This window comes from Natrix helvetica (genome assembly GCF_964273705.1).
Source record: "Natrix helvetica genome assembly, chromosome: 1".
Taxonomy (NCBI): domain Eukaryota; kingdom Metazoa; phylum Chordata; class Lepidosauria; order Squamata; family Natricidae; genus Natrix; species Natrix helvetica.
Genome location: NC_138548.1, coordinates 71,089,044 through 71,116,541, shown reverse-complemented (window position 1 = coordinate 71,116,541; position 27,498 = coordinate 71,089,044). Strand labels below are relative to the sequence as shown.

The window sequence follows — 27,498 nt, the reverse complement described above, 5'->3', positions numbered from 1 at the left end:
TATGTTTTGTGAGCTGGTTTAGTAGCTAAGAAGTTGATCTATTTTGAGTAAGAAATACCAATATTTTAAATTTAAATAATCTCAATATATACTATACTCCAATTGGGAAAAATAGAGGATAGGTTTTAATTTTTATCATAGACTTGGTTGCGGTAGCTTTTTTTGACATGCTAATTAAATTAACAATTCTACTCTAAAAAGAAAAATGTAGTCATCAGCATATATGTACAATGAAAAAAAGTTTGACAAAAATTGACAACATATGATGAAGCTGTATAGTAGTAAAATTAAAATGAACTTTTATCTACAAACACAGTTATTTTAATTAGGAATACATTAAGACAATTTTATAAAAAAAATCTCATTAAATGGATTAAAAATTGTTGTATGTCCAGAAGATTGAATTGCTTGATACAATAAACTTCGATCCAGTTGTTGAGAAATGTTTCCAGACAATTTAGGATATAGTTACGGCATTCACTAAGCAGATTTGAAAAGAAGTAGAAGTAGAAATAGGGAATAGAAAAATAGAGAAAAAAGATAGCCGCCCTTTTGAAAAGATTGCTAAGCCTTCTGAGACAATAGCATTAGCTACTGGATAACAATGTAATAGTGCTAAGGTTCTATGTTCATATTAAAATAAGATTACTCGGTAGCTTAAGTATTTCAGTGCAGAGACAAGAATTATATACAAGAAAGTAAAGATTTTCAATAGTAAGATTATTTACAGAACAATTTGAAAGTCAGCTTTAAGCAACAGTCAGCCGCCTCACTGTGTTAAGTTTTTGGTCTTTTCTTTGTTTTCTTCCTTGTATGTGTTTCTCCCGTCTCTCATCTCTGTTAAAGAAAACAAAAAAGACAAAATAATGTTAGCATTAATACATAAATAAGTAAAAGGAAGGCAAACTTAATTCAACTATTCAAAACTTAATGCAGTATTTCTATTTGGCAGAAATCCTTGCCCTTTATTCTTAATGACAGCAGTTGACAGGGACTTTTAAGAACCAATGTATTTATTTTTAGATAGATAGATAATCCTCTAGTAATTCAACAACTTCCTAGAATCTATATTCATTGATTTGATATATTTTTAGGGAATTTATATTGCCGCCTATTCACACATGGTGACTTCAAGGTGGCTTAGCTTACATAATATAAAACCTGATATAAAAAAAAAAACCTAATAAAAAGTTGAATAATAAATTAATAAAATACTTGCCTGGTTTGAAGAGATGGCTCTTTGTAGTATTTCTTGTGGGAATATAGTCTCTGGTGATTCTCGCCAGGGTTGCTCCATGGTTTCAGTTTTCCTATATTGATGTAAGGAAAATGTGTTACTTATCTCTTTCCTGTTCTCATCAGGTAACACAAATAGCAAATATTTCCCATGTTTCTTTTGTGAGATTTTGCCTATGTGAGGCAAGTTAATACATAGCCAAGAAACATGATACTTAAGTAGACAGCCAAAAATATACTTGTCTGAGATAAGAACAAACTCAAAAAACAAGGACCAGCTTGCTTTAACTTAGTTTCCATTAATATGCCAAATTACACAGTAGATTAATTTGAGACTAATGATATACATTAATATGTATAAATTACCTTTGGAAAAATCAAGGCAAGTTGCAGGCAATATCTGACTAAATTCTCAATTTGTTTGCAACTGCTGATGTTTTCATGCTCTTTTACACTGAGTTCTTTTTAAAACTATGCCTACCTTTGTGTGGCTGATAAGTAAGTGATTTTGATAGACTTGCTTTTAGATCAAATACTGGTTTCTTGGTGCTTGTTGGTTCTACAGTCTGATTTGTAATCTTGAAAGGAGTGACAGCTAAGAGGAGAAAATCAATGTATTGATAATAAGCAACAAGACCAAACTTATTACTCATTTAACTTTTGAGTTTAAAATGGGAAATAACACTAGAATACAGCTTTTTTATACCGTTGTTGCCAATTAGTATAGTATAAAATTACAAACTAGAAACAAAAGGAACATCATCTTGACTGTGTAAAGATTCTGCATCAGAGGATTGTTGTCCCCCACAACAATCACATGTTAATGAACTGCATGTTATTAATTATAATTCTTTGGAAAAGCTACCAGAATTTGTTAAAGTTTCTGTTGTCTGACAGTTTGTTGCTCCTCCTTTGAAGTCTTTGCTAGTTATATATTCACTACTTTTCTGATTATCTGGAGAGCAGTTTTTCGGAAGCGAAGATTTCCTAGATGGAGTCTTGGTAAGGGAACGTTTCTCTTCATTGTCTTTTGTAGATTCAGAGAACCTAATAAAAACATAGCGTTATAGTATTTAATGGCTCATAATTTTATGTATGTTTTGCAATTAACTAGGAGCATATAAAAATAATGAAACATCTGAATATCCTGTCAGAGAAAACATTGGAATTAACTCAGAATTCTCCATGTTTAAAACTTTTTGTAGATTCTACATTTAATCAGTCTCAAATATATACATCATTTTTACACTGAGAAAATGCAAAAAAAAAAGGACTAAGTCCAAACAATTTTAAGTGTTTTGTTTATGAAAATATATAAATTTGGATTCTATGACTTTAAATTTGGCAAGTCACGCATTTCCACATGTAAGCTATTTTTATTTAATGCCACGTATAGTCTTACCTGACGTTCATTTTAGTTGTAGAAAAGCTGGTTGAACTGAACGATGATTTTCGAGAAAGAATACTTTTATTTGCAGTGCCAGGGGAATTGCGTTTTGAACGTCGCAGTTTTATTGGAGTGCCTGTGGCAGAAAGCCTATTCTTTTGAGAAGGGGGACTTAATAAAAGCCCTCTGGAACTGGAATGTACCTGCTAAAATAAGGGAGATTTCCACATTTTAGCATATGGTTTACTTGAAGGGAAGTTCTTAACGGAAAATGTATTCTTACCTCTGAATTGGTATTTAGATTTTCTTTCTGGGAAGTCTTCAGAGACTTATTCTTCTTAGTCAGGATCTGCAATTAGAGACCTAGAATTTTTTTCCCCTCTTATCAATTGTTCATAATAAAATACTGCGATGCTTTTAAAAATCAATGCTAGGCACGGAAATAAACAAATTGTCAAACAGAAGCAAAATCTGTTAAAAAATAGTATTGGTTTTCTTCTTTGCTCCAGCTCCTCTATCACCACAAAAAAGAATGGAAACTTAAATTAGGAACTTATATTTGTTTTTAAAAGATGGGTTTGTTGTGATGTTCAGCCTGAGCTAAATATAGTCATTGGAAAGGTTCCTGAATTTTTCAGAAACTAGTATAAGGAATAAGAGAATTCAAAAATAAAATATAATGAAAGGGATAGTAATGAATGAATGAAAACTTACTATTCTATAAACATTTGTTCTATTGTAAAATATATTATGCTGTTATAAAAAATATTCTCTTTAAGCATTTAATTGTTAACACATATATCCCTGTAAAAACATATGGATGAAATCAATTGTATCCTTCCTGCATTATAAATCTTTTTATAAGAAAGGACACCATCTCTCATGTAGATTTTCCTCCCATCTTTTTGTACACATTCCTTAACGCTAGGAAGCTGAGAGATGCTGCATAAACAAAATACTTTAAAGGGTTAATGTATAACAGATAGGTATGGGGAATGTTAAGGATAGGTAATTTGAGTAAACAAAGAAGGAGATGATGTAATCTCCTAAATCATTCCGGATTAGTTGTAAACCCAGAGGGCCAATGGGTCCAAAGGAGGAGGAAAATAGGGCATCAGGTTAGAACTGTATATAAGGTATGCTTTTGAAATCTAAAAGGTGTGGCTCTTGGCTCAAACTTCATGTTGAAGTTCCCGTCTGAGATACCTACTGCAAACTGCTTTATTGTCACTTTAAAATATCTTTGTTTTCACCAATCCAAAATTTGTGTTGGTTGAAGTCATTTCCAACAGTAGTACATGAAGAGCAACAAAACAGCAACATGGACATAAGCCAGAATTTGAGCCAAATTGTTTTTTTAAATTTCTGCAAACTTAAACTACTTGAAACTTAAAAAATCTAAATTACTTTATGGTTAGCCACTTCCAAAGTTAATAGGTACCCTATAAAAGAAGAATATTTGTAGCCGAGGTTGATATAAGGGGTTCTTGGTAATCTCTGAACTTGGCTCCTTTTCTTCCATTACCCAAGGATAACACTGCCATATATCAAAAACATCCCAAAAACCACCAACAGACTATTATGACCACATGGAATGAATGTAGCACACAAACCAATTGCAGCCCTCCAAAACTTCCTAAGTCAGTGGTAGTCAACCTGGTCCCTACCGCCCACTAATAGGCGTTCCAGCTTTCATGGAGGCGGTAGGGGTTTGCTGTAACTCTGCTTTATAAATTTTATAAAGTAAAGTTACTTCCCTACTTTATAAATCACCATTACTGTGGAACTGGTGGGCGGTTAGAAAATTTTACTACTAACAGAGATACAAAAATGGGCGGTAGTTATAAAAAGGTTGACTACCCCTGTCCTAAGTAAACCAAAAGACCCAACAGTCCCAAAAGAAAAAACAGGATTCATCTACAACATTCAATGAAAGATTGCAACAGCCATTATGCAGGACAAACAGGCAGAAGACTAGCAGAACATCAAGTAGCAGACAGAAGACATGATGGAAATTTTAATTTCACAAAATGTGGGCAGATTTAGTCAAGTTTCAACTGAGAAGCTGATTATCCTAGACCAGAGGTGTCAAATTCGATTTCATTGCGGGCCACATCAGGATTGTGTTTGACCTCGGAGGGCGGGGGTGGTGGTGGTGGCTAGGTAGGGCATGGCCAGGTCGTCACTTGTGTCAGGGGTGCCTATATGGTGGCCTAAGTGCTCTGCAAGAAAAAATGGGCTCATGAGGTCCGTTTTCGCTGGCAGAGGGTTGCAGGAAGACATTGCAGCCAAAAACATGCGGCCTTCCTGAGCTCCATTTTTACTGGGAGAAGCACCATGTGCCAGTCCTTCACTATTGCAGCCCCATGCACCAGATTTAAACACTCTGCAGGCTGGATCCGGACCTTGAGTTGGACACCCCTGTCCTAGACCCAGGCAAGTCCAAAAACACTATGGAATTCCTTGGAACACGGCCTGATAAATAGGCCATCAATAGATACCTAGACATAAACAATATCTATATAAAGTAGAACCTCTGGTCACGACCATAATTTGTTCTGCAAGTTTGGTCGCAACCCGATTTGGTTGTGACCCGAACCTAATTTTGGGGCACTGCCCGACCGACGCAGCTCTTTCAGATGGAGCCCCCGAAGTTGCAGTCCCTTCCCTGGACTGGAGGCAGTCTTCTGTCTTGCAGCATCCCCCACCCCCGGCTGCATCTGATTGCAGCCAAATTTCCCGAAAGGGGCTTCTCGAGGGTAGCGGAGCTCAAAGGCCCTCTTACTCCAGCCTTTGGGCGGGCGCTGCTTCCTAGCCCGCTCCGCGCCTCACTTTGTGGAAGTCCGGCCAGGGGTCACGTGTTGTGTCTCATAGCAGATGGGGAAATGCCGGCCCTACCCTGCTTCCTACAGTGACTGCTAGCAAAGCGCCGCTCTCGTGAACCCACCACTGCAGTCGGGTGTGCGAGGGGAACACACTCCACGTGCAGGCCAAGGGCAAGACCTGCGAGTGGGCTGAGAACATGACCAGCGGTGACCTGCTCTCCAATCGCAAGCCAAAATAAGACATTGGGGCAGAGTACGCGCATCCAGGGGAAATTGCCCACAGCCATATTTGATCGCCACCCAAGTATGTGTTCGTGACCACATTAAAAAAAATTGTACATTTTTTGGTCAGAACCAAAAACCCGATTTGGTCATGGTCAGAAGTGTTCGTGACCAGAGGTTCTACTGTACTGTGCAAAAAGGATCCCCACTAGCAATCAACACCCAGATGAGCATAGATTAACACCAGAATAAACAAGCAAAGAATAGCCAATCAAGAAACTGCCAAACAATTTAACAGCCCAATCAAAGCTCCAAGCCCAGCAACACTGATAGGCAAGCCAGTAGAATATAAACTGAGAGCAAACTGTATTCATCAGTAGCACTGATGATGTTACCTATTTTGGATAAACATCTGCAAGAAAACAACCAACTCAGAAAGCACCAACGACCCTTCAAAGTTAATAGCTCTGACAAATAAGCTGTATCATACTAATATTCTAACTAGAGAGCCAGTTTGGTTTAGCCTAGAAATCGGGAGATTGTGCGTTCTAGCCCTGCCTTAGGCATTAAAATCGATTAGGTGAGTGTAGGTCAGTCATTCTTTTATTCTTTCTCAGCCCACAACATCAGCCTTGGGCAACAGGTCTTCAAGAACTGGGAACAAATGAGTCAACTCCATAAAAGAATCATTGGACTTAACCTTTGAAGGATGGAAGCCTGATTAAATTGGCCAGGGTTTCAATATTTCCAGTAAATGAGAACCTTGACCATGACATAACTATCCCTAATTTTTTAAAATAAGGCATCTGTACAACAGTTCTTGTAAATAAGACTGAATAAGGGACATACTGTAATTTCATTCAATTTAATCTTCATGTAATTGGGGTAGGATAAGTATCACTTACCTTGATCTCATTAACTGAATTGCTGAAATTACACATCATTTTATTTTTCCTTTCAATGTATTCATCAATAGATAGCATTTTCTTGAACTGAGCCTCATGAAGTTTCTTAAAATCTACAATATTGAAAAGTTTATTATTCAGATTTTTCTTATCTTTATTGCTTCATTGTTCATTGTAATATGCAGCTTAACATTAAGATTAAATATTTACCTCATACTGAAACAAGAAAAGTCAGCTTTCTTTTAAAGTAATAGATTCACGGGCAAATGTTTTAAGGCAAACCCGAGAAGACATACAATGCGGCAAATTTAGTTTTTAAAGAAAGGAGTATATTTATTTTGGAATAATGTTTGTTTCAGCTCTCTTACGCATTCCAATTTAAATGATGTTATAAAATATAAGGCATATCAAAAGTTGAGTCCCATAGCCTAGGGGTCCCCAACCCCTAGTCCACAGACCCACACTGGTCCGTAGCATGCCCAGAACTGGTCTGTGGAAGTTAAGCAAAGTTCCATCCACGCATGTGCAGGATCCAGGCAGCACCCAAATCCAGCCTCCCCTAGTCCACAGAAAAACCGCCCCCAATGGAATCAGACCTTGGCTGATACCCTGTATATTGTCAAGTTTCAGTATATACTGTATATATTCTTTCCTTTTTTGCCATGAAATAACAGAATAACAGAGTAGGAAGAGACCTTGGAAGTCTTCTAGTCCAACCTCCTGCTCACGCAGGACACCTTATACCAGCGATGGGGAACCTTTTTTGGCTTGCGTGCCACAAGTGGGGGGAGAGCAGGGGGGTCGTGTGTGGGCGTGCCAACCCATAATGGAATGCACGAACCCCCCTTGCGCATGCACACACAACAGGCGCTCCCCCATTTTTACATGCTTTTTTCGCCCTCCCCAGGCTCCAGAGGGTTTATAGGAGCCTGGGGAGGGCGAAAAGAGCCTCCCCCGCCCCCCCGGAGGCCCTCTGGAGGCTTCAGGGATCGTCCGGAGGCTTCCCTGAAGCCATCGGAACGCTTAAAACAACCCTCCGAGCAAACCGGAAGTCACTTCCGGTTTGCTCGGAGGGTCATTTTAAGCATTCCGAAGGCTTCAGGAACCATCCGGAGGCTTCCCTGATGCATTCGAAGCACTCAAAACGACCCTCCGAAGGCTTCAGGGACGCCTCCGGAGGGCCTCCGGGTGGGAGGGGGAGGATCTTTTCGCCCTCCCCAGGTTCCTATAAAGCCTCTGGAGCCTGGGGAGGGCGAAAAATGGCTTTTAAAAACGGTGAACTCAGCTGGCCAGCGTGCGCATGCGCACTGGCCAGCTGACAGGGCAGCGCCTTGTGTGCCCTGACAAATGGCTCCGCGTGCCACCTGTGGCATGCGTGCCATAGGTTCACCATCACTGCCTTATACCATTTCAGATTAATGATTGTCCAATCTCTTCTTAAAAACCTGCTATGATGGAGCACCCATTAACTCCTGGCACCAAGCTATTCCACTGATTAATTGTTCTGCAGGAAATTTCTCCTTAGATCTAGGTTGGATCTCTCTTTGATAATTTTCCATTTGTTACTTCTTGTCAGCCCTCAGGTGCTTTGAGAATAAGTTGATCCCTTCTTCTTTGTAGCAGCCCCTTAGACATTGGAAGACTGCTATGTCACCCATAGTCCTTCTCTTTGTTAGACTAGACATATCCAGTTATTGCAATCATTCATGTTTTAGCCTCCAGTCCCCTAATCATATCTGTTGCTCTTCTCTGCAGTCTCAACATCTTTTTCTTCAGCTCACCCTATCTGCATACTGCTTTATTCTTTTCTGCTGTCACCAAAGGAAGGATAGAGGATAATGTGCAACAATATGCACTTATATATTATGTGCATATGATCTATTTTTAAACAGAACATGATTAAAATGCCTATAGAATAAAGTAATTATTGTTTTAATATTGGGGGGGGGGGGGTTGTTCCTGCCTGTTGCTAAAAAGTTTCCAATGTAATATATTTTCCCATTTATTTCCAGTCTCTTGATTTATAAACAAGCAAACATTCTGTACATAGTCATTATATTAACACATACTTGGGGTGGTAGAAATTAGTCCTTTTCTTCCCAATTTAGTCTTGCTTCCTGCATTCATAGTTTTCTTTCCAGAATGAGAATCTAGTAAAGTTTTACCTGCGGTAAACATATGAAATCATCAAAAAGATTCATAAACTTCTCAAGTTGTAAGTTGGTCAAACTTGGTTTTGCATTATTCAGCATTGTTATATTATTTCACTCAAGCTGCTAAGTTAAAAGGTAGAGGATACCAAGCCACATTTTTTTAAGCAGTTTGTTATTATACAAGAAGCCCTTGCTTAATGACCGTATGGTAATTGGGACTGAAATTTTTACACTAAACAAAGCAGTCATTAGGTGAAACATCACATGAAAAGACTACTTGGCAAAAACGGCACCAGTTGAGTCATTAGTCAAACACCTTACACATTTCTTGGGAGAGTCAGTAGCTGCCTCAGTTGGGCATTCCTTGTCAGCAGGAGGAGGAAAATAAGGGCTGGAAGCAATGGGGATAGGAAGCAGTGGAAAAAGGCAAGTGGGTGAAGCGCATATCGAGGTCCTAAATGCAGGCAAACTGCAAAGCATCCAAATTTTGATCATGGGACTATGGGGGTACAACAGCCATAATTTCAAGGATTGGTCAAAACATTTTTTGAGCCGCAGTCATAATTTCAGTCACTGAACTAACAGTTAAAGGAGGACTACTTGTAGAAGGTGCTATCCTGCTTGAAATACGGGTTATCTAGTCGGAGCTAAAACATACCATAAAATACTCTACATTTATAGTATCCAAACTTCCATCAGATTAAACTGGATTGTTAGAGAGAGCAACACTGAATACTGTTGCTCTCAAGATTTTGTTCCCTTCAAACCATGTTCAAATTTTGAAAGTTCTATGTGGTTTTACATATGACAAAAGCAATTGAGAAAGATCCTCATAAGTTGCCCACACACTTGTCCTAAATGACAAAGTAAAACAAGTATTCTACTTATAAATGCAAATTACTTTCAACTCCGTTTTGCCCAGTGGAGTTTCTTTCTTTTCGCTGACTTGGAGTGACAAAGTCTTCTAAGTTTCTTGCTGTTTCACCGCTTTGTGATTGATCATTTTGGTTTATCTTTAGTATCTTTTCAAATCCTGCATCCGGGTTCCCTTCAGAATTTAGCGATATTGGAACCTGCAGTTCAAAAATATAGGTCAAGTGGAATTTTATATAAGCATAAAATGGTGAATAGGATCTTACATGTATGCAGGCCGTAACGCCTCCCTCCAAGGCCCCTACTCCACATTTGTTACCTGAAATTCCCTCTTCCCATTTAATGTTCTGGGATAGGTGTCCCTAAGTAATGCAGTCATGCTTTAAACAAATTGCTTAGTGATGGCATTCCCAGGCCCAATTGCCATCATAATCTAGTATCATCAATATATTCAAATATATTCAGGAAACCATATATTGGAACACAACCTAAAATTGAAATGCTTTGTTTGTGCTCCCAAATTTATCATATATAACCAGAAGATAAACATTTAAACTGAAGAGCGGGGACAGAGAATTAATAGATACAGAACATCTCTGTCCCCAGCAAACTAAAATTCATAGGGTTATAAATGCATGTAACATAGATGTGTGTGTGGGTAAGATTATCACTCCTGCTGTCAAGCAAAACCAAGCATGTAATAGTGATTGTCATACCATGTGCATGAATCACACAAGTGGCAAGAAAATAGGGGCAGTCAGGCATAATACAGGTTATGTAGACAGTAAACACAAGGTCAATCAAAATGGACTCAAATGTCTATATACCAATGCACAGAGTATGAGGAATAAACAGGGAGAATTAGAAATTCAAGTAAAAGAGGGCAGATATGATATTATTGCCATTACAGAAACTTGGTGGGATGAAACTGACAAATGGAACATACAGCTAGAAGGATTTAAATTATTTAAAAGAAATAGACCAAATAAAAGAGGAGGTGGAGTTGCACTATATATAAGAAATAACTATGTCTCTACAGAAATAGAGCACAACAATAATGAGAACTATCTTGAATGCATTTGGGTCAATATTAAAGGTTGTGGGGGAAATGACATTGCCATAGGTCTATACTACAGGCCACCCAACCAAGCAGAGGAAGAAGATGAACTTTTGCTAGTCAGCTAACTAAGGTATGTAGGAAGCACACCACAATAGTAATGGGAGATTTTAACTACCCTGACATCAACTGGGAAACAAACTCTGCACCAAGTGGAAGATCCAACAGGTTCCTAACAAACCTAGCAGACAACTTTGTTTTCCAAAAAGTAGAGAAGGAAACAAGGGGATCAGCCATACTGGACTTAATTCTCACTAACAGAGAGGAAATGATAGAAGGTGTTGAAGCCATAGGAACCCTGGGGGCAAGTGACCATGCAATATTGGAATTCAACATTATCCAAACACAAGTAGTAGAACAAAGTCAAACTAGAGTCTTGGACTTTAAGAAAGCTAATTTCAATAAACTTAGAGAGAGCTTGGGAAAAATTCCATGGATGAGAATCCTCGAGGGGAAAACAACTCAAGAAGCTTGGGAAATTTTGAAAAATGAGATTAGAAAAGCCCAGTCTAACACAATACCAATGAAGAAGAAAAACAACAGCTCCCAAAAGAAACCAGCATGGCTGCATAAACAACTATCTGACAAACTGAAAGACAAAAAAAGTAAGTATAAAAAGTGGAAGGAGGGGGACATAACTAAGGCAGAATATCAGCAAATAGCCCGAGCCTGTAAAGATGAAGTGAGGAAAGCTAAGGCTCACAATGAAGAAAGGCTTGCCACAAAAGTAAAAATTAACAAAAAAAGCTTCTTCCAACATGTTAAAAACAAGAAAAAAGTTAAGGAAACAATTGGTCCATTGCTAGGAGAAAGTGGCAAGAAGGTGACAAGCAACAGGGAGAAAGCAGAACTATTTAACTCATGTTTTGCATCTGTCTTTACACAAAGGGATAAAACAGTCCAACCTATCAAAAGCAGCACCACAAAATTAGGAACACAAATTGAAATAGGGAAGAAAATGGTAAGTGAGCACCTGTCTACCCTAGATGAGTTCAAATCACCAGGACCGGATGGATTACACCCCAGAGTTCTGAAGGAACTAGCAGACGAGATCTCAGAACCACTGAATTATATCTTTCAGAGATCCTGAAACACCGGGGAACTACCAGAGGACTGGAAAAGAGCTGATGTGGTTCCCATCTTCAAAAAAGGGAAAAAATTAGATCCAGGAAACTACAGACCTATCAGCCTAACCTCAATACCAGGAAAGATTCTGGAAAAAATAATCAAGCAACGAATTTGCGAACACCTAGAAGCAAACAAAGTAATAGCCAAAAGCCAACATGGATTTGTCAAAAACAGATCATGCCAGACTAATCTTATTGCATTCTTTGATAATGTGACAAAATTAGTGGACCAGAGGAATGCCGTTGATATAGTTTACTTGGACTTCAGTAAGGCTTTTGATAAGGTAGACCATAACCTACTACTAGATAAAGTAGAAGAATGTGGGTTAGACAGCATCACCACCAGATGGATTGGTAACTGGCTGACCAACCGCACTCAACGTGTAGTTCTCAATGGAACTGCATCTACATGGAGGGAAGTATGCAGTGGAGTACCCCAAGGCTCTGTTTTAGGCCCAGTACTCTTCAACATCTTCATCAATGATTTGGATGAGGGAATAAATGGGGAACTCATCAAATTTGCAGATGATACCAAGCTGGCAGGAATAGCCAACACTCCAGAAGATAGGCTTAAGATACAGAAGGATCTTGACAAACTTGAACATTGGGCACTATCTAATAAAATGAAATTCAATGGTGAAAAGAGTAAGGTTCTACATTTAGGCAACAAAAACGGAATGCACAGGTACAGTATAGGTGATACCATACTCAGTAGTAGTAACTGTGAAAGGGATCTTGGAGTCCTAGTGGACAACCATTTAAATATGAGCCAGCAGTGTGCAGCAGCTGCCAAAAAAGCCAACACAGTTCTAGGCTGCATCAACAGAGGGATAGAATCAAGATCACGTGAAGTGTTAATACCACTTTATAATGCCTTGGTAAGGCCACACTTGGAATACTGCATTCAGTTCTGGTCGCCACGATGTAAAAAAGATGTGGAGACTCTAGAAAGAGTGCAGAGAAGAGCAACAAAGATGATTAGGGGACTGGAGACTAAAACATATGAAGAACGGTTGCAGGAACTGGGTATGTTTAGCTTAAGAGAAAGAAGGACTAGGGGAGACATGATAGCATTATTCCAATATCTCAGAGGTTGCCACAAAGAAGAGGGAGTCAAACTATTCTCCAAAGCACCTGAGGGTAGAACAAGAAGCAATGGGTGGAAACTAATCAAGGAGAGAAGCAATTTAGAACTGAGGAGGAATTTCCTGACAGTGAGAACAATTAATCAGTGGAACAGCTTGCCTCCAGAAGTTGTGAATGCCCCAACACTGGAAGTCTTTAAGAAGATGTTGGATAGCTATTTGTCTGAAACGGTATAGGGTTTCCTGCCTAGGCAGGGGGTTGGACTAGAAGACCTCCAAGGTCCCTTCCAACTCTACTATTGTATTGTATTGTATAATAACTGGAAGCATATAATGGGTTTCATCTCAATTTTCTCACACAGGCAATGCAAGTGTATTCATATACAATTTCTATTCTATTGAGTACACTGTTATTACAGTAATTATATTTCTATTTTATACTCTTCTGCCAGCTTTTGGTGTTCACAATAAATCAACCAAACTGAAAAACTAAAAACTTTTATGCATTTTACAATTTCATATAAATAGCATCACCTCTTTCTCTGAATCCAGTTCTATTTTTTCTTTAAGATTTTCTTGTGTAGTTTGCGGGGTATTATCTTCTTTCTGTTTTCTCTGCCTTTTGGTGATTCTGGATGTATTTATGGAAATATAACTGCCATTCTGTTCCTCAATATTTGTAGATGGGGATATATTTTTGATACCCTACACAAAAGAAAGCCATTTTATGATTCTCTTATTATTTATTTCAGTGACAAACTGTAAGGTATTATTCAGTTAGCAACAGCCTATAAGCTGCTTGTTCATAGTGGTTTATGCCCCCAAAACTGTTATGCTAAAGAAAATCAGACGAACTAGTAGATATGAAATTACTTCTCCCAGATCCATAGCCAGGCAGTAAATAATGTGCTTTCATTATATGGAAGGAAGAGTTACTCCATTTTAAGATACCATTGCTGGAGGATATAATGCTAATGAAATGGTCAAAATGTTGTACCCTTACCGCATTTTCATTTTTTTCACAGAAGTGCTTCTTTAATGCATTTAACAGCTTGGCTGCCTAAGAGAAAAATCATTTGAGAGCCATTATCAAAAAGAGCTGTTATAAATCAAATCACTGCAACTAGATGTAAAAACCTGTAACACATTTGTGATATATTTTGCCTCCAGCTGTCTCAAGGATGGGATTGGGAACCTTGCCTTTCAGCACCCCTTTTAGGTGCTTCCTAGCTCTTGACTCTCACCAGCTGAAGGCACAGAATCTCTAATTCCAGCAGTATCTTTAGCCTTCTACAAAAGGTGTAGGGATCACAGTTGGATCAGGCCTTGGGGAAACTCTTTGAAAAAATAAACCCTATCGGCTAGGGAAATGACTAGGCATTTTAATTGGACAAGTGAAATCCCATCCACCATCACACCCAGATTTCCATCAGTTATTACAACAAAAGCAGGGAGGGAATCAAGATTACATTAAATTAATGTTTCTCAAACTTTGCAACGGTTAGGAAGCATGGATATTCTCCATGCTGGTTGGGAAATTCAGGGAATTGAAGACCACATAACTTATGGTTACCAAGTTTGAAAATACAGTACAGGTAGTCTTCAGCTTACAACCACAATGAAGCCCAAAATTTATGTAGCTAAGTGAGAAATTTGTTAAGCGAGTTTTGACCCATTTTATGACTTTTCTTCCCACATTTGTTAAGTAATTGACTGCAGTTGCTAAATTAGTAACATTGTTAAGTGAATCCGGTTTCCCCATTGACTTTGCTCTTCAGAAGATTGCAAAAGGTGATCACATGACTCCCCAACATTGCAACCTCATGAATGCGAGTCAATTGTCAAACACCCGAATGTAAATCACATGACCAAGGGGATGCTGCAACGATCGTGTGAAAAATGGTCATAAGCCACCTTTTTCAGCGCCGCTGTAACTTTGAACGGTTACTAAGCAAGTATCGAGACTACCTGTACTACATTGTTCAGCCCTGCTTTAGTGAACGGTCTACTCGCGCAATGAAGTCCAAGTATAAAGTCTACCGAAGACACAATCCTGCAACGGCAGGATGCACAACTCGCATCACGTCCATTTCCAAGTTTAGTTCGAGGCGAGAACTTATCAAGACGTCCCTCGCTCAAAAGGGCTGGTCGGGAACCCGCTGTCCCAGTTCGCTGCTTTCTATGCATCTAAGCCCAGTGTTTTTGCTCCCTCCCGCCTGGCCAGCCCACGCCTCACCTTGAGGTTAGCCTTTAAACCCGCCGACTTGGCCAGGCACTGCAATTCGCTGTATTTGAGCGCCTCCAACTGAGACGGTAAGAGGACCTCCATGACTAGCACGTAGACGTCCAACACTCAATTCCCTTTTCGCGGAGACGCTAAAGTTCAACCGTCAGCGCCTCTTCGGTCCCCCCTCTATTTTCAAACCTCCCAATCGTGGCGAGGTCTCTGCGGATCCTTTTCTGATAAAGCCAATCAGATCCCAGGATGAAAAAGGGGCGGTTTTGTTTTCCCAGAAACCTGGCCGAAAGCTTCAGTGCTCGAATTCTCGCAACTCGATTAGGTAAAAGCGAAAGACGAACAAGCGTCTTCTCCAATGAGCGAGGAGAGGAGGGGGGCAGCGGTCCTTGCTAACCACTCCACACGAGCTCAAAGGGGTGCCAATCAGCGCAATAAGAAGGCGGGAGCTATGTTTGAATCGTTGGCGGGAGGCCGTGATGTCCATACGGAAGAAACTGCGGCTTCTGTTTGAGGAGCCCCAGGTGGGCGGCACAATCACGGTAGAGCGGACAGAACCCGTGACGCGGCCCGGTTGCCAAGCCCAGCGAAGCGCACCGAAGAGGGAGAGCCGCGGGGAGCGAGTCCCGGGCGCTCGGGGACTCAGGCTGGAGGAATGCGTGGTCTATCAGTGCCGGCGCTGCCGGGTCATATTAGGAGACTCGCTTCACTTGTGCGCGCAGGAGGAGAAGCTCCGCCTTTTTGTTTGTTTCAGTGAGTTGATCGGGTGTTTTGCCACGCAGAATAAACACACTAAAGTCGAACTGCCAGGCGGTGCAATCGGCGAAGTTTCGAGGGGCACCGAAATTTAGGCAGGAAAATGCGAATCGATCTGCTACAAGGATGCCTATGGGGCTCTCGCTGGCTAGGACATACACGCGTTGTGTTTGTTAAGTGTGAAACGGCCCAGAAAGTGGAAGGGTGTGTGTGTAAGAGCAAAACATCGTACTTGATTTAGACGCGTTTTCTTCTAATTAGCATAGTGATTTGTTCGTCACTTTTGCACCTGTAGAATTTGGCTAAGTGCCATTAATGACTGAGCCTTGAAACCGATTTTCTCAGAAACTTGTTATGATTATGTTCAGTAATGTGAACTGATGTGTGGCATACTCGTAGCCAAATAAGCGGCTGATAAAGGCATTCCAAAGTGCTTGTTTAGTTACTTGACCATTTCACCGTCATTGTAAATGACAGGAATAGTGGAATTTCAATTGTGTAACTTCTTGTGTCACAATAATGAGACTGATTGTATCCTTCGGATCAAAACAATAGGCCCTTAATGTGATAATAGAACTCCCATAAATTATAGGGAGTAAATACAAATACTTGTATTTTGAACATTTGATGGATAAGCGACAGTCTTGCCTACCCTACTTTAATTATTTAGAATTTAAATTTAGAGCATCCCAAACAAAAGATTCTAAATCGAATCTTTCTCCTTAGATAGGCATGCATATTTTATTTCATACAAATGCTTGTTCTAAAGGATATCCTTACAATAATTCAGAGAGATTAGTTGGGTAATGTGTAACTGCACTGGTTATTACAACTTAGTATTTGGTTCATATATTTTGATACTTTGATTTTAGCTTGATACATGATCCATTATACATTTATTTATTCAGTTTGTATAGCTGCTGATTTCTGAGTGGCCAATGAACAATCATCAAAATACTTAACCATTGAAACACAATATAAAAATAATTAAAAAGAAATGGTAGCACCCCAAGATAGGATAATCCATAGGTATCAACATAACAAGAAAAGGGGGCCCTCCAAACACTCAGGACCTCAGGCTCAAGGCAGGTTTCAAGGTCAGTAAGCCAGTAGGTTCAGGCCATCTGAATCCCAGGAAGAAGTATGTTACAGAGGACAGGTATTACCAGAGAAAAGTTATACCTCTTATTTCCCACCAGCTGACATTATTTGACGGACAGAATCTGGAGCATGTTCACCCTGCTGGACCAAATGTATAGATGGACTGGATTGAATAGGTAGATACAACTGGGAGAAAATAATCCCACAGGTAGCCTAGTCCCAAGGCATGAAGGGCTTTAAAGGTGACAGCCATCTCTGGTAGATGAGATCTCTGAACCACTGAACAAAATCTTTCGGAGTCCAGGGGAACTACCAGAGGACTGGAAAAGAGTTGTGGTCAATTTTCAAAAAGGGAGAAAAAGAGGCTCCAGAAAGCTACAGACCAATCGGCTTGCTATCAATACCTGGGAAATCCTGGAAAAGATAATCAAACAGATTTGTGAGCACCTTAGAAATGAACAAGGTCATTACCAGATGTCAGCATGGGTTTGTTAAAAACAGGTCACACCAAATAAACCTTATTGCCTTCTTTGATAAAGTGACTAAATTAGTGGACCAAGGAAATACTATCGATATAGTATACTTAGACTTCAGTAAAGTATTTGATAAAGAGGAGCACAGCCTACTTGGTAAGATAGAATGTGGGATAGACAGTATCACCACCAGATGAAGTTGCAGTTGGCTGAGCAGCCACACTCAGTGTGTAGTCCTCAATGGACTTACATCTACATGGAGAGAAACATGCAGTGGGGTACCTCTGTCTTGGCCTCAGTGCTGTTTAATAGCTTCATAAAAGACCTAGATGAGGGAATTGAAAGAGTGCTCATCAAATCGTGGATGTCACTAGGCTGGGGGGAATGGCTAACACTTTGGAAGATAGATCGAGGTTTGGAAGGATCTTGACAGATTTGTGTATTGGGCCCTATCCAACATAATGCATTTCAGTAGTGAAAAAAGCAAGGTAGGAAAAACTTAGGAAAAACCAGGTGCACAGGATAGACAATACCTGGGTCAACTGTTGTGCCTGTGAGAGGGCTACTGCCCTCTCTTTAGGATACTAAAAAAATGTTGCAGGCCTAGAAAGAGTAGAGAGAAGGGCAACAAAGATAAGTGTTTGGAGCTAAATCATGCCATGAATAGGTAAGAGAACTAGATATGTTTAGCCTAACAAAGCAAAGGCTTAATGGAAACCTTGCAGCAGTCTTCACTTGAATACTTGAAGGGTTGTCACAGAGGAGGGGGTCAACTTATTCTTCATAGCACCTGAGGGCAGGACAAGAAGCAAAGGTTAAAAGCTCATCAGAGAGATCCTACCTGGAAATAAGGAATTTCCTGACAGTGAAAATGATTAATCAATGGAACAGCTTGCTTCCCGGAACTATGGGTGCCTCATTGCTGGAGGTTTTCAAGAAAAGATTGGAGAACCATTTGTCCAGGATGGTATAAGGCCTCCTGCCCTGGCAGGGAGTTGGACTAGAAGACCTCTAAAGTCCCTTCTAGCTGTATGATTCTATCATCTTGAATAGTACCCAGACACCCACTGGCAACCAATGCAGCTCATAAAGCAATATTGTTATGCCAAATAGCTGCCATTATTTACAACTTGTGCAGCTGCATTCTGTACCAGCTGATGTTTTTTAATGTTATTTAGGGGCAGCTCCGTATAGAATGTACTGCAATAAACCAAAGGGAGGTCATGAGAACATGAATGACCATGAGCAGAGCCTCCCAGTTCAGGAATGAGCACATGATGATGCACAACCCGAAGGTGTGCAAAGGCCCTCTTAACCACAGCTATCACTTGCTATTCTAGGAGAAGCTACTGTAAAGAGTACAAGAGGAGCCCCTCAATTTGATTCCCTCAAGTCAGCCTTGAGGCAATGTTTCCTCATCCAGGACCAGATGTGGAAAAACCTTGGAACCCATGTGGTGTCTGATGTACAAGTACCATGTAAATTACTGTAATAAGAGCAAGCTATTTGCATAATAGGAATTGCAGATTGGGGCTTTTAGGCTTTTAATCTTTTCTTGTCCTGGTTACTCTTACTTCGTTTTTTAATTGAGATAAAGGCCTTTTAATACATTTGGAAGGGAAAGTTTATTCAGGTATAGGGACAGTGTATGACATCCAAAGGTCATGTGGTGTATGTGTCATCTACCAATAGCTGTCTCTTTTCTTGCAACACAAGAGGCTAGAAAGATTGTGGGCTGTTTTGTTTGATTGGATTTTGTTTTGGTATTTTTTTGCAAAATCAAAAAAATATAGTTGCCTAAACTAAGAAGTAAAAGTTTTGGAAACCTTTTTATTGCTAATAGCAAGACATAAGGTTGGTCAATTGATCCCCCAAAGTGGATTCTCCACTTGTGGGAAACACTAAGACAAAAAAAAATGTTTGTATTGCTGATATTCCATTGCTGCCCTTATTTTCTACAGAGGTCACAAACAATGTTGTTGTGGAAGACAATTTGATGGTCTGTGTTGAAGGAGACCTCATTGGTTGGTGGGTATCTTTTTGAAAACTTTCCAGTGTTTATTTGTGATTTAGTTAAGTATTTTGAATGCCTGTAAGACAACAATGTAACCTTAAAATGCATGCATTTTTTTTTAACCAAACACTCCAAAATATGCCAAGAGAAATCATTTTTGCCTTTACTCGAGAAATTTTCTACTTTTATCATATTTAAAATAACATGCTTAAATTTCCAATGCTCTATCGGACTTTGCATATAAAGTTTTTGCCATAGATCTTATGTAACATATTTGATTGACAGTGTGATTGCTAATATTATTCATTTTTTGAATGTTCATCTCCCCTACAGTTCATCCTTACCTGGTAACCATTTTTTTATATCATGTCTTCATGAAATTGTCTGTCTCATATCCAGCCAAAAACGGCCATGTATGAACATTGTTTTCATCTATTCCACTTTTAAAGTCATATTTTACATATTCAGACATAAATTCTTGCCAAATAGATCTTACCTAGCATCCTTTACTGACAATATGGTTGCTAATATTCTTAATATAACACCACTGCTCCATGAGCTGCATTGGCTGCCAGTCTGCTTCCGAGTGTAATTCAAGGTGTTGCACCTTCATGGCATGGGTCCAGGTTATTTGAGGGACCATCTCATATCAAAGGGATGGACCTGCCCCGTTCGTGCCAGTCAGCTTGATTATTTCAGCAGGAGGGATCCAGGAAAATGGCCACCTCTGCCATTTCACCTGCTCTGTGGAACATCTTGCCCCTGGTATGAGGTGGGCCCTGGCCCTCTGAAAGAACCTAAAAACCTTGCTCTGCCAGTTAACTTAGGGCCCCAGAGGCTGAGTATCACTGTGGAGGTGGTTGATCGATTAACAACCAATTCCTCCCTCCATCTTTTAATTGGATTGCAATGTTCTGAATTTTATATTAACTTGTGTTTTTAGTTCATATCTCTTTTTAATTTTGTAATGATTGTAAGTCGCTCAGTTACCTTGAGGTAAGATGGGCGGGCCACTGATAAATTTTATAAATAAATAAACAAATAATCTGGTTTACATTAATCAGCGATGGACATTCTCCCTCTGCTCTGGTGTTGAGATGTGCCCTCCATGGTCACTATAGTTGCAAGAGACAGTGGCCCGCATCACTGCTTTCTGAAGCACTTGCCAAGTGTCAGCTCCTTATAAACATAGGCTTAGTGTTCTAAAGTTAGGTGAGTTTAGCATGTGTCTATAATTCTTGAACTGTTTACTATTTCTGTTGGGTTCCTCATGGAAATCGGTTTTTCGCCAATAATATGATGGGCAGTTCAGTAGAGGTCTTGGTCAGTGCCTGGAATGAACTCATGGGCATCAACCCATACTCATGGATTTGGCAGGAAAAGCCCAATATGTTTATACATCAGCTGTAAAAAACAAGAGAGTAATATAAAAAAATAAAAGTCCCAAATGAATAAAAATACTGATTAATGTTCGATGATTGCAAATTCATTTACAAGTGCAGAATCAAGAGCTAATTACCCATGAGGCTCAAGATACACAGACTGTAAAGATTTATGGAACATAATCTGATAATCTGGAATGTTTAACTGATTTTATGTTTTCTTTTTCTTCCAGCACCTACAACACATTGCGTTGTCAGTCCTGTCAACTAGACATGGGCTTTATCCTCTATAGTTCAAAGTCACTGGCTTACCTGCGAGGCCTCTTCTGTCTTTTTAAGGACAAAATCACATGGTTAGTGTTCTTCAAATGCATATTGAATTATGTTGGTATATATGTATTAATGTAAAGGGTAACCTGCTGACTGATATAAAATATGGTCAAGTTTAGGTACAGAATTGAAGTCTTTAATAAAAAGCATCTAGAATGCTTAAGATCTGATGTATTTCAAAAAGGCCACCGTCTTGCTTGTTTGGCTGTTAGTATCATGTATATGCAGTCTTTGGCTGTTATATCAAAATATTTAGTTATTCTGTACCAAAATATATTTTTTTCAACGTTCATCTCACCAAGAGTTCCTCCTTAGCTGGTCATAATTTTTTGATGTCATGTGCTTAGAAAGTTGTCCTCATCTCATATCCAACCCCAAACAGACTTATATAAGAATTGTCTTTAGCTGTTCAAATTTTAAAGTTATATTTTGCACCAGATTCAGATTTTCCAATAGAACCTATGTAGCATACTTCATTGATAACATGGTTGCTAATATGAATAGACCTGGGTTACTTTAGTCAGTTATGGATATACTTCTGCTCTGGTTCTGCTCTGGCCATATGGCTGCAGGAGAGACAGAGGCACCAGCCTGCAGTGCTAGACATTTGTCTAGATAGAACAGTGGTTCCTAACCGTTTTTTGGGCATGCCCCACCTAAGCATCTCTAAAATCCTGATGACAGCCCCCCCCCCCCCGTGACATATAATTCTTACTTTACTCAAAAAGTTAACTCTACTCACACGGAGGAAGCCTAAAAGGTCACTAACAACATTCAAATTCAAATTGCCCCCATTAAAAATCAAATTGCCCCCCTGTGGGGAACCAGTGGTCCAGAATTCTCTTAAAGTTCTGCTCCTGTACTGTGTAGTTTAAACCATCACTGGATACCTTACATCAGAGGTGTCAAACTTGATTTCATTGAGGGCCGCATCAGGGTTGTGTTTGACCTCGAAGGGCTGGGGTTGTGGTAATATGGGGCCATGGGTGGGCGTGGCCAAGCTGGACTTTTGACCACAGGGTCAAGATGCAATTTTCCCTTCTTTCTTTCCACGGTTCTTTACTATAACCATTTCCCCATCTCTTCTACCAGATATTACTGGCAAACATTTATTATTCTTCATACTCCACTAAACTTTTTATTTCTAAATTTATACCTCATTGTTTAATAGTAAATTGCTTTTCCAGGCAGAAAGACTAATAATAAAAATTCCATAGCATAAATAACATGATAAAACAGCACAGGTAAATTTCCAGGATAGTAAATAGAAATGGCTGTCAATTATAGATTGCTGATGGTAGATTAAATGGATTTACTGTCAACTTGCAAAGCATTTTTGACCTGCTCTCGAGTTGCCATAGGCAGGGGTATGGAAAAACCGAGCCTCACAGCTGCATCGAGGATCTTGCATTTCAGTCAAAACAAAGCACCTTCCAGCGGCATCGTCAAGGTCATCTCCAGGGGGACCCACAGTGGCTGGAGGGAGGGACTTCTACAACCCGTGAAATTGCTTCATTGGGAATGTGACCGATGACACTTCTTGGGGGGAAGAGGAAGCAGGGTCAGAGCCAAGGCGCAAATTGAGGTCAGAGTTGGCTTCACTTGGTTCGTGCCGACATGAAGCTCCTAATAAATAACTGGATTTCTTTTGAACTTAATGGTTAAGCACTGTAAACTGTTTATTTTCTTTTTAATGAGTCAATATTAAAATATTTTTAACATTGGTTTTAGTTACTTGCTACAAACTACCGCTACAGTAGAAGCCTCAAAAGTAACCTGTCCTGTTGTGAGCATAAAGGAACATGTAGCGAAAGTAAGAGTTTTCTGGCTTTAGTTTTTTAAAATCTGTAGAAATTGGAATTTATTTGTATTTATTTAATTTATATTTATACTATGCTTTATATTTATATGATTTATATTTATATTTATACTATAAGGAATGAAAAAAGATTATAGTAGAAAACATACAAGGCACTCTGTCCTCTATTTAGTTTCTTTGGGTTTTGCCACAAGCAATAATAGACCAGAAATTGTTTTATGCGTAGATATATCAGCATTAAAAAAATAAGGTGGAAAAAGATTATGCTATAATGGATCGCAAATGGCATGGATCATATTGGAACAGACCAGGCTTAACTAGCTAATTGTGACTTCATGGCAAATTCTAATATATAACTATTTACCTTTCCATGCAATGTCCACTATCAAAATGAAAGATTCTTGTATAACTATAATACCGTGTTTCCCCGAAAATACAACCTGTCCTGAAACTAAACCCTTGCGGCATTTTTCGCGTGCGCAAAAATATAAGCCCACCCTCGAAAATAAACCCTCTGGACAATCCCCCCCCCTCCGACCAGGCAGAGCACCGCTCGCCGACCTAGCGGTATCCCGAAGGCACCAAGCCACGGGAATGAGGTGGGGGCAAAGGCGCTTGCGTTGGTGCTTTCGGGGTACCGCTAGGTCAGTCAGCGGCGCTGTGCCCAGCTGAAGAGGGGGGGGGTTGCTGGGCAGCTGCTCCCTTGTGAACTGGCTCCCGAAGAGCCGGGCACAGCCTCAGGGTCGAATGGCTGTGTTGCGCTGTCGCAGCAGCAACGCAGCAGCCATGAGGTGACCAAGCTTATGAGCAGCCGCCCAGCAACCCCCCTTTCCAGCCGGGTACAGCGCCGCTGACCGACCTAGCAGTACCTGGACGGCACCAAGCAACGCGAGCGCCTGTTCGCCGCCCTCCGCCTCCCGCGGCTCGGTGCCTTCGGAATGCCCCTAGGTGAGTGAATGGGGCTCTGCATGGCTGGAGAGGGGAGTTTTGCAGCGGCTTTTCCTCTCCCCGCTCGTGCGAAGGGCATCTGCGCTGCTGGCGCCGTCCGCTGCTTGGGTTTTTTTTTCAAAGCACGGAGGATGGATGCCGCTCTGGAAGTACGCTCTATGGTTGTGGGTTGCAGATTGTACAACCATAGAGCGTACTTCCAGAGCGGCATCCATCCTCCGTGCTTTGAAAAAAAAACCCAAGCAGCGGACGGCGCCAGCAGCGCAGATGCCCTTCGCACGAGCGGGGAGAGGAAAAGCCGCTGCAAAACTCCCCTCTCCAGCCATGCAGAGCCCCATTCACTCACCTAGGGGCATTCCGAAGGCACCGAGCCGCGGGAGGCGGAGGGCGGCGAACAGGCGCTCGCGTTGCTTGGTGCCGTCCAGGTACTGCTAGGTCGGTCAGCGGCGCTGTACCCGGCTGGAAAGGGGGGTTGCCGGGCGGCTGCTCATAAGCTTGGTCACCTCATGGCTGCTGCGTTGCTGCTGCGACAGCGCAACACAGCCATTCGACCCTGAGGCTGTGCCCGGCTCTTCGGGAGCCAGTTCACAAGGGAGCAGCCGCCCGGCAGCCCCAAAACAATAAGCCCTCCCTGATAATAAACCCAAGGGCATATTTCGTGGGGCAAAAGAAAATAAGCCCCTGGCGTATTTTCGGGGAAACACGGTATGAATCATAATGTTAGTTCAGGATTGGAAAGCCTATGGGGCCCATTTATGTTCTATCAGTTGAAGTGCTATGGCAAATTTTTTACCTAATGGGAGCAGAGTTTATTGTCTCCCACCCCAAATTAAAGACTGGTTCCAATGATTTAAGGATGGAAGGAAGAATGAAGAACTCTCACTTCCTTTCCCAATGTTCTAGTACCGTGATGGCGAACCTATGGCACGCGTACCACAAGTGGCACGCGTAGCCATTTGTCAGGGCACGCGAGGCGCTGGCCAGCTGAGTTCACCTTTTTAAAAGCTATTTTTCGCCTTCCCCAGGCTCCAGAGGCTTTATAGGAGCCTGGGGAGGGCGAAGAGACTCCCCCGCCCCCCCCCCAGAGGCTTCAGGGACCGTCCCTGAAGCCTTCGGAGCGCTTAAAACCACCCTCCGAGCAAACCGGAAGTGACTTCCGGGTTGCTCAGAGGGTCGTTTTAAGTGTTCCGAAGGCTTCAGGGACAGCCCGAGGCTTCCCTGATGACTTCCGGTTTGCTCGGAGGGTGGTTTTAAGCGCTCCGAAGGCTTCAGGGACCATCCGAGGCTTCCCCGATGCCTTCGGAGCGCTTAAAACCACCCTCCGAGCAACCCGGAAGTCACTTCCGGTTTGCTTGGAGGGTGGTTTTAAGCGCTCCGAAGGCTTCAGGGACCGTCCGAGGCTTCCCTGATGCCTTTGGAGCGCTTAAAACCACCCTCCGAGCAACCCGGAAGTCACTTCCGGTTTGCTCGGAGGGTGGTTTTAAGCGCTCCGAAGGCTTCAGGGAAGCCTCCGGACAGTCCCTGAAGCCTCCGGAGGGCCTCCAGGTGGTCGGGGGAGGCTCTTTTTGCCCTCCCCAGGCTCCAGGGGCTTTATAGGAGCCTGGGGAGGGCAAAAAAACCATGTAAAAATGGGGGGTCGCGCGTTGTGCGCGCATGTGCACTGGGGGGTCGCGCATTGCATTATGGGTGTGGCACGCCCGCACTCGACCCCCCTGCGCTCCCACTTGTGGCATGCGAGCCAAAAAAGGTTCACCATCACTGTTCTAGTAACATTACTTCAGTGAGTGACCCTAGAAAAGTAGATGACTGAATTGCATTCCTCTCAGATGTTGCTCAGCTGTGCTTCAGTTTAACAAATTAGTATTTGACACTAACATTCTCATATTGCTATATTATGCGGTTGAATACCTAAGGTATTAAAAGAAAAAAATTCCATTTCTGCAGTATTGCTTATATGAATATTTTTAAGTTACAACATAACATTGGTCATTTTAGAAGTATTTGTAAAAAGTCAAATTGCTTGATATTCTGTACTATATTCTTTTTACACTTAGTTCTTTGTTTATAGTTAAAAGAGAATCTTGTACAAGTTCATATGCGCATGGAATTGCTAATTAAGAAACTAGAAGAATTCAATCAACAAAGGATTACATATGAGGAGAGCTGTAAAGGAAGACCATATGGATACACAAATAGAAAGCTGAACAGTTAACTTTTTAGAGTTGCCTATCTCAACTAATAGTTTTACAATAACTTGTGTTTTTGTAACTGAAAATTTAAATTAATATGGCTTTAGAATGGCAAATTGGTAATACAAAATTGTTTCCTTTTCTAGCACGCTCAAGGGCCTATCGTGTTTGTGCATGAACAGTTATCCCAAATCATTTAACTCCTACATGTAAATATTTCTATTTACTCTTAACAAAAATCTTTAAACATTGTATAACTGCCCTAAGATTGCATTGGAAACTGGATAGTCTAGCTGAAATAAATAAACATTTACTTTGTACATTCCTTTAAGTTATCTTGTTTTTTTACATTTCATAAAGATACGTTCTCAGGACTCAGCCATAAATTGTGGTCAGTAACATTAAAATTGATCAAAAAGTGAAACATTTTAAATACTAGATTAACATTTTACCAGAAACATTTTAATTATCAAACTACCAAAAGTAACGATTTTTGAGGAAATAACACTTTTTAATTTGGGGGAAACCATTACAAAGTCACTAATGTGCATTGTAATGTGTTCGGTATGTTTTCCTTTTGTCAGAAGGCTTACAGACAGAAAATTCAATTTCCTGGTTATTTGTACTTTCAAGATTGAAATATAGGCTGCAGTGGATGTAGTATGTTTTTTTCAGCAAGTAGGCGTAGGATTTATATCCATAAAATATAAAAAGTTTCTTTTTAGTCTGATCAGCATCAATCAATTTACCGTATTTTTTGGAGTATAAGACACACAGGAGTATAAGACGCACCAAGATTTTGGAGAGGCAAATTAAAAAAAAAACGTTTTTGCACTCTGCAGGCCTCCCAAAAACGGCCCGTTTTTTGCAAAAGCGGGACCATTTTGTCAAAAAAGGGGCATGCATAACCTTTAGGAGGCTTGTAGAGGGCTCCTAGCGGCTTGGGGGGGGGGCAAAAAAAGAGCAAAAACAGCCTGTTTTTCATGAAAACAGACCAGTTTTTTGTCAAAAAAAGGAAATGCGTAGTCTTTAGAAGGCTTGTAGAGTGCTCCTGGAGACGGGGGGGGGGGGGGAGCAAACACTGCCTGTTTTTTGCTCATTTCTGCCCTCCCCAGCCCCCAGGAGCACTCTGGAAGCCGCCTAAAGGCTATGCCCGGCCATTTTTGCAAAGGGGGCAGGATTTTGGGAGGCCCAAAATGCTGTATTCAGTTTATAAGACGCACCCAGATTTTCAGCCTCTTTTGTTGAGGGAAAAAGGTGTTTTATACTCCGAAAAATACAGTAATCAGTAGTAACAAATGCTTAAGAGATTTTTCTGCA

At 40.7% G+C, this 27,498-nt stretch overlaps 2 protein-coding genes across 2 annotated transcripts; one reads left to right on the top strand and one right to left on the bottom strand.

Annotated features, from left to right (window-relative positions):
- Positions 1-276: 276 nt before the first annotated feature.
- NUSAP1 (nucleolar and spindle associated protein 1) lies at positions 277-15,408 on the bottom strand. The gene is made up of 12 exons (XM_081954104.1): positions 15,167-15,408; positions 13,934-13,990; positions 13,465-13,635; positions 9,630-9,801; positions 8,645-8,740; positions 6,576-6,688; positions 2,907-2,972; positions 2,639-2,829; positions 2,102-2,283; positions 1,718-1,831; positions 1,220-1,310; positions 277-837 (listed from the first exon to the last, which is right to left on the bottom strand). The coding sequence occupies exons 1-12, from the start codon at positions 15,257-15,259 to the stop codon at positions 750-752; spliced, it is 1,434 nt and encodes a 477-aa protein (XP_081810230.1). The 5' UTR covers positions 15,260-15,408; the 3' UTR covers positions 277-749.
- Positions 15,409-15,471: 63 nt separating this feature from the next.
- OIP5 (Opa interacting protein 5) lies at positions 15,472-26,503 on the top strand. The gene is made up of 5 exons (XM_081954143.1): positions 15,472-15,919; positions 19,458-19,524; positions 21,126-21,245; positions 22,954-23,035; positions 26,058-26,503. The coding sequence occupies exons 1-5, from the start codon at positions 15,646-15,648 to the stop codon at positions 26,199-26,201; spliced, it is 687 nt and encodes a 228-aa protein (XP_081810269.1). The 5' UTR covers positions 15,472-15,645; the 3' UTR covers positions 26,202-26,503.
- Positions 26,504-27,498: the final 995 nt, after the last annotated feature.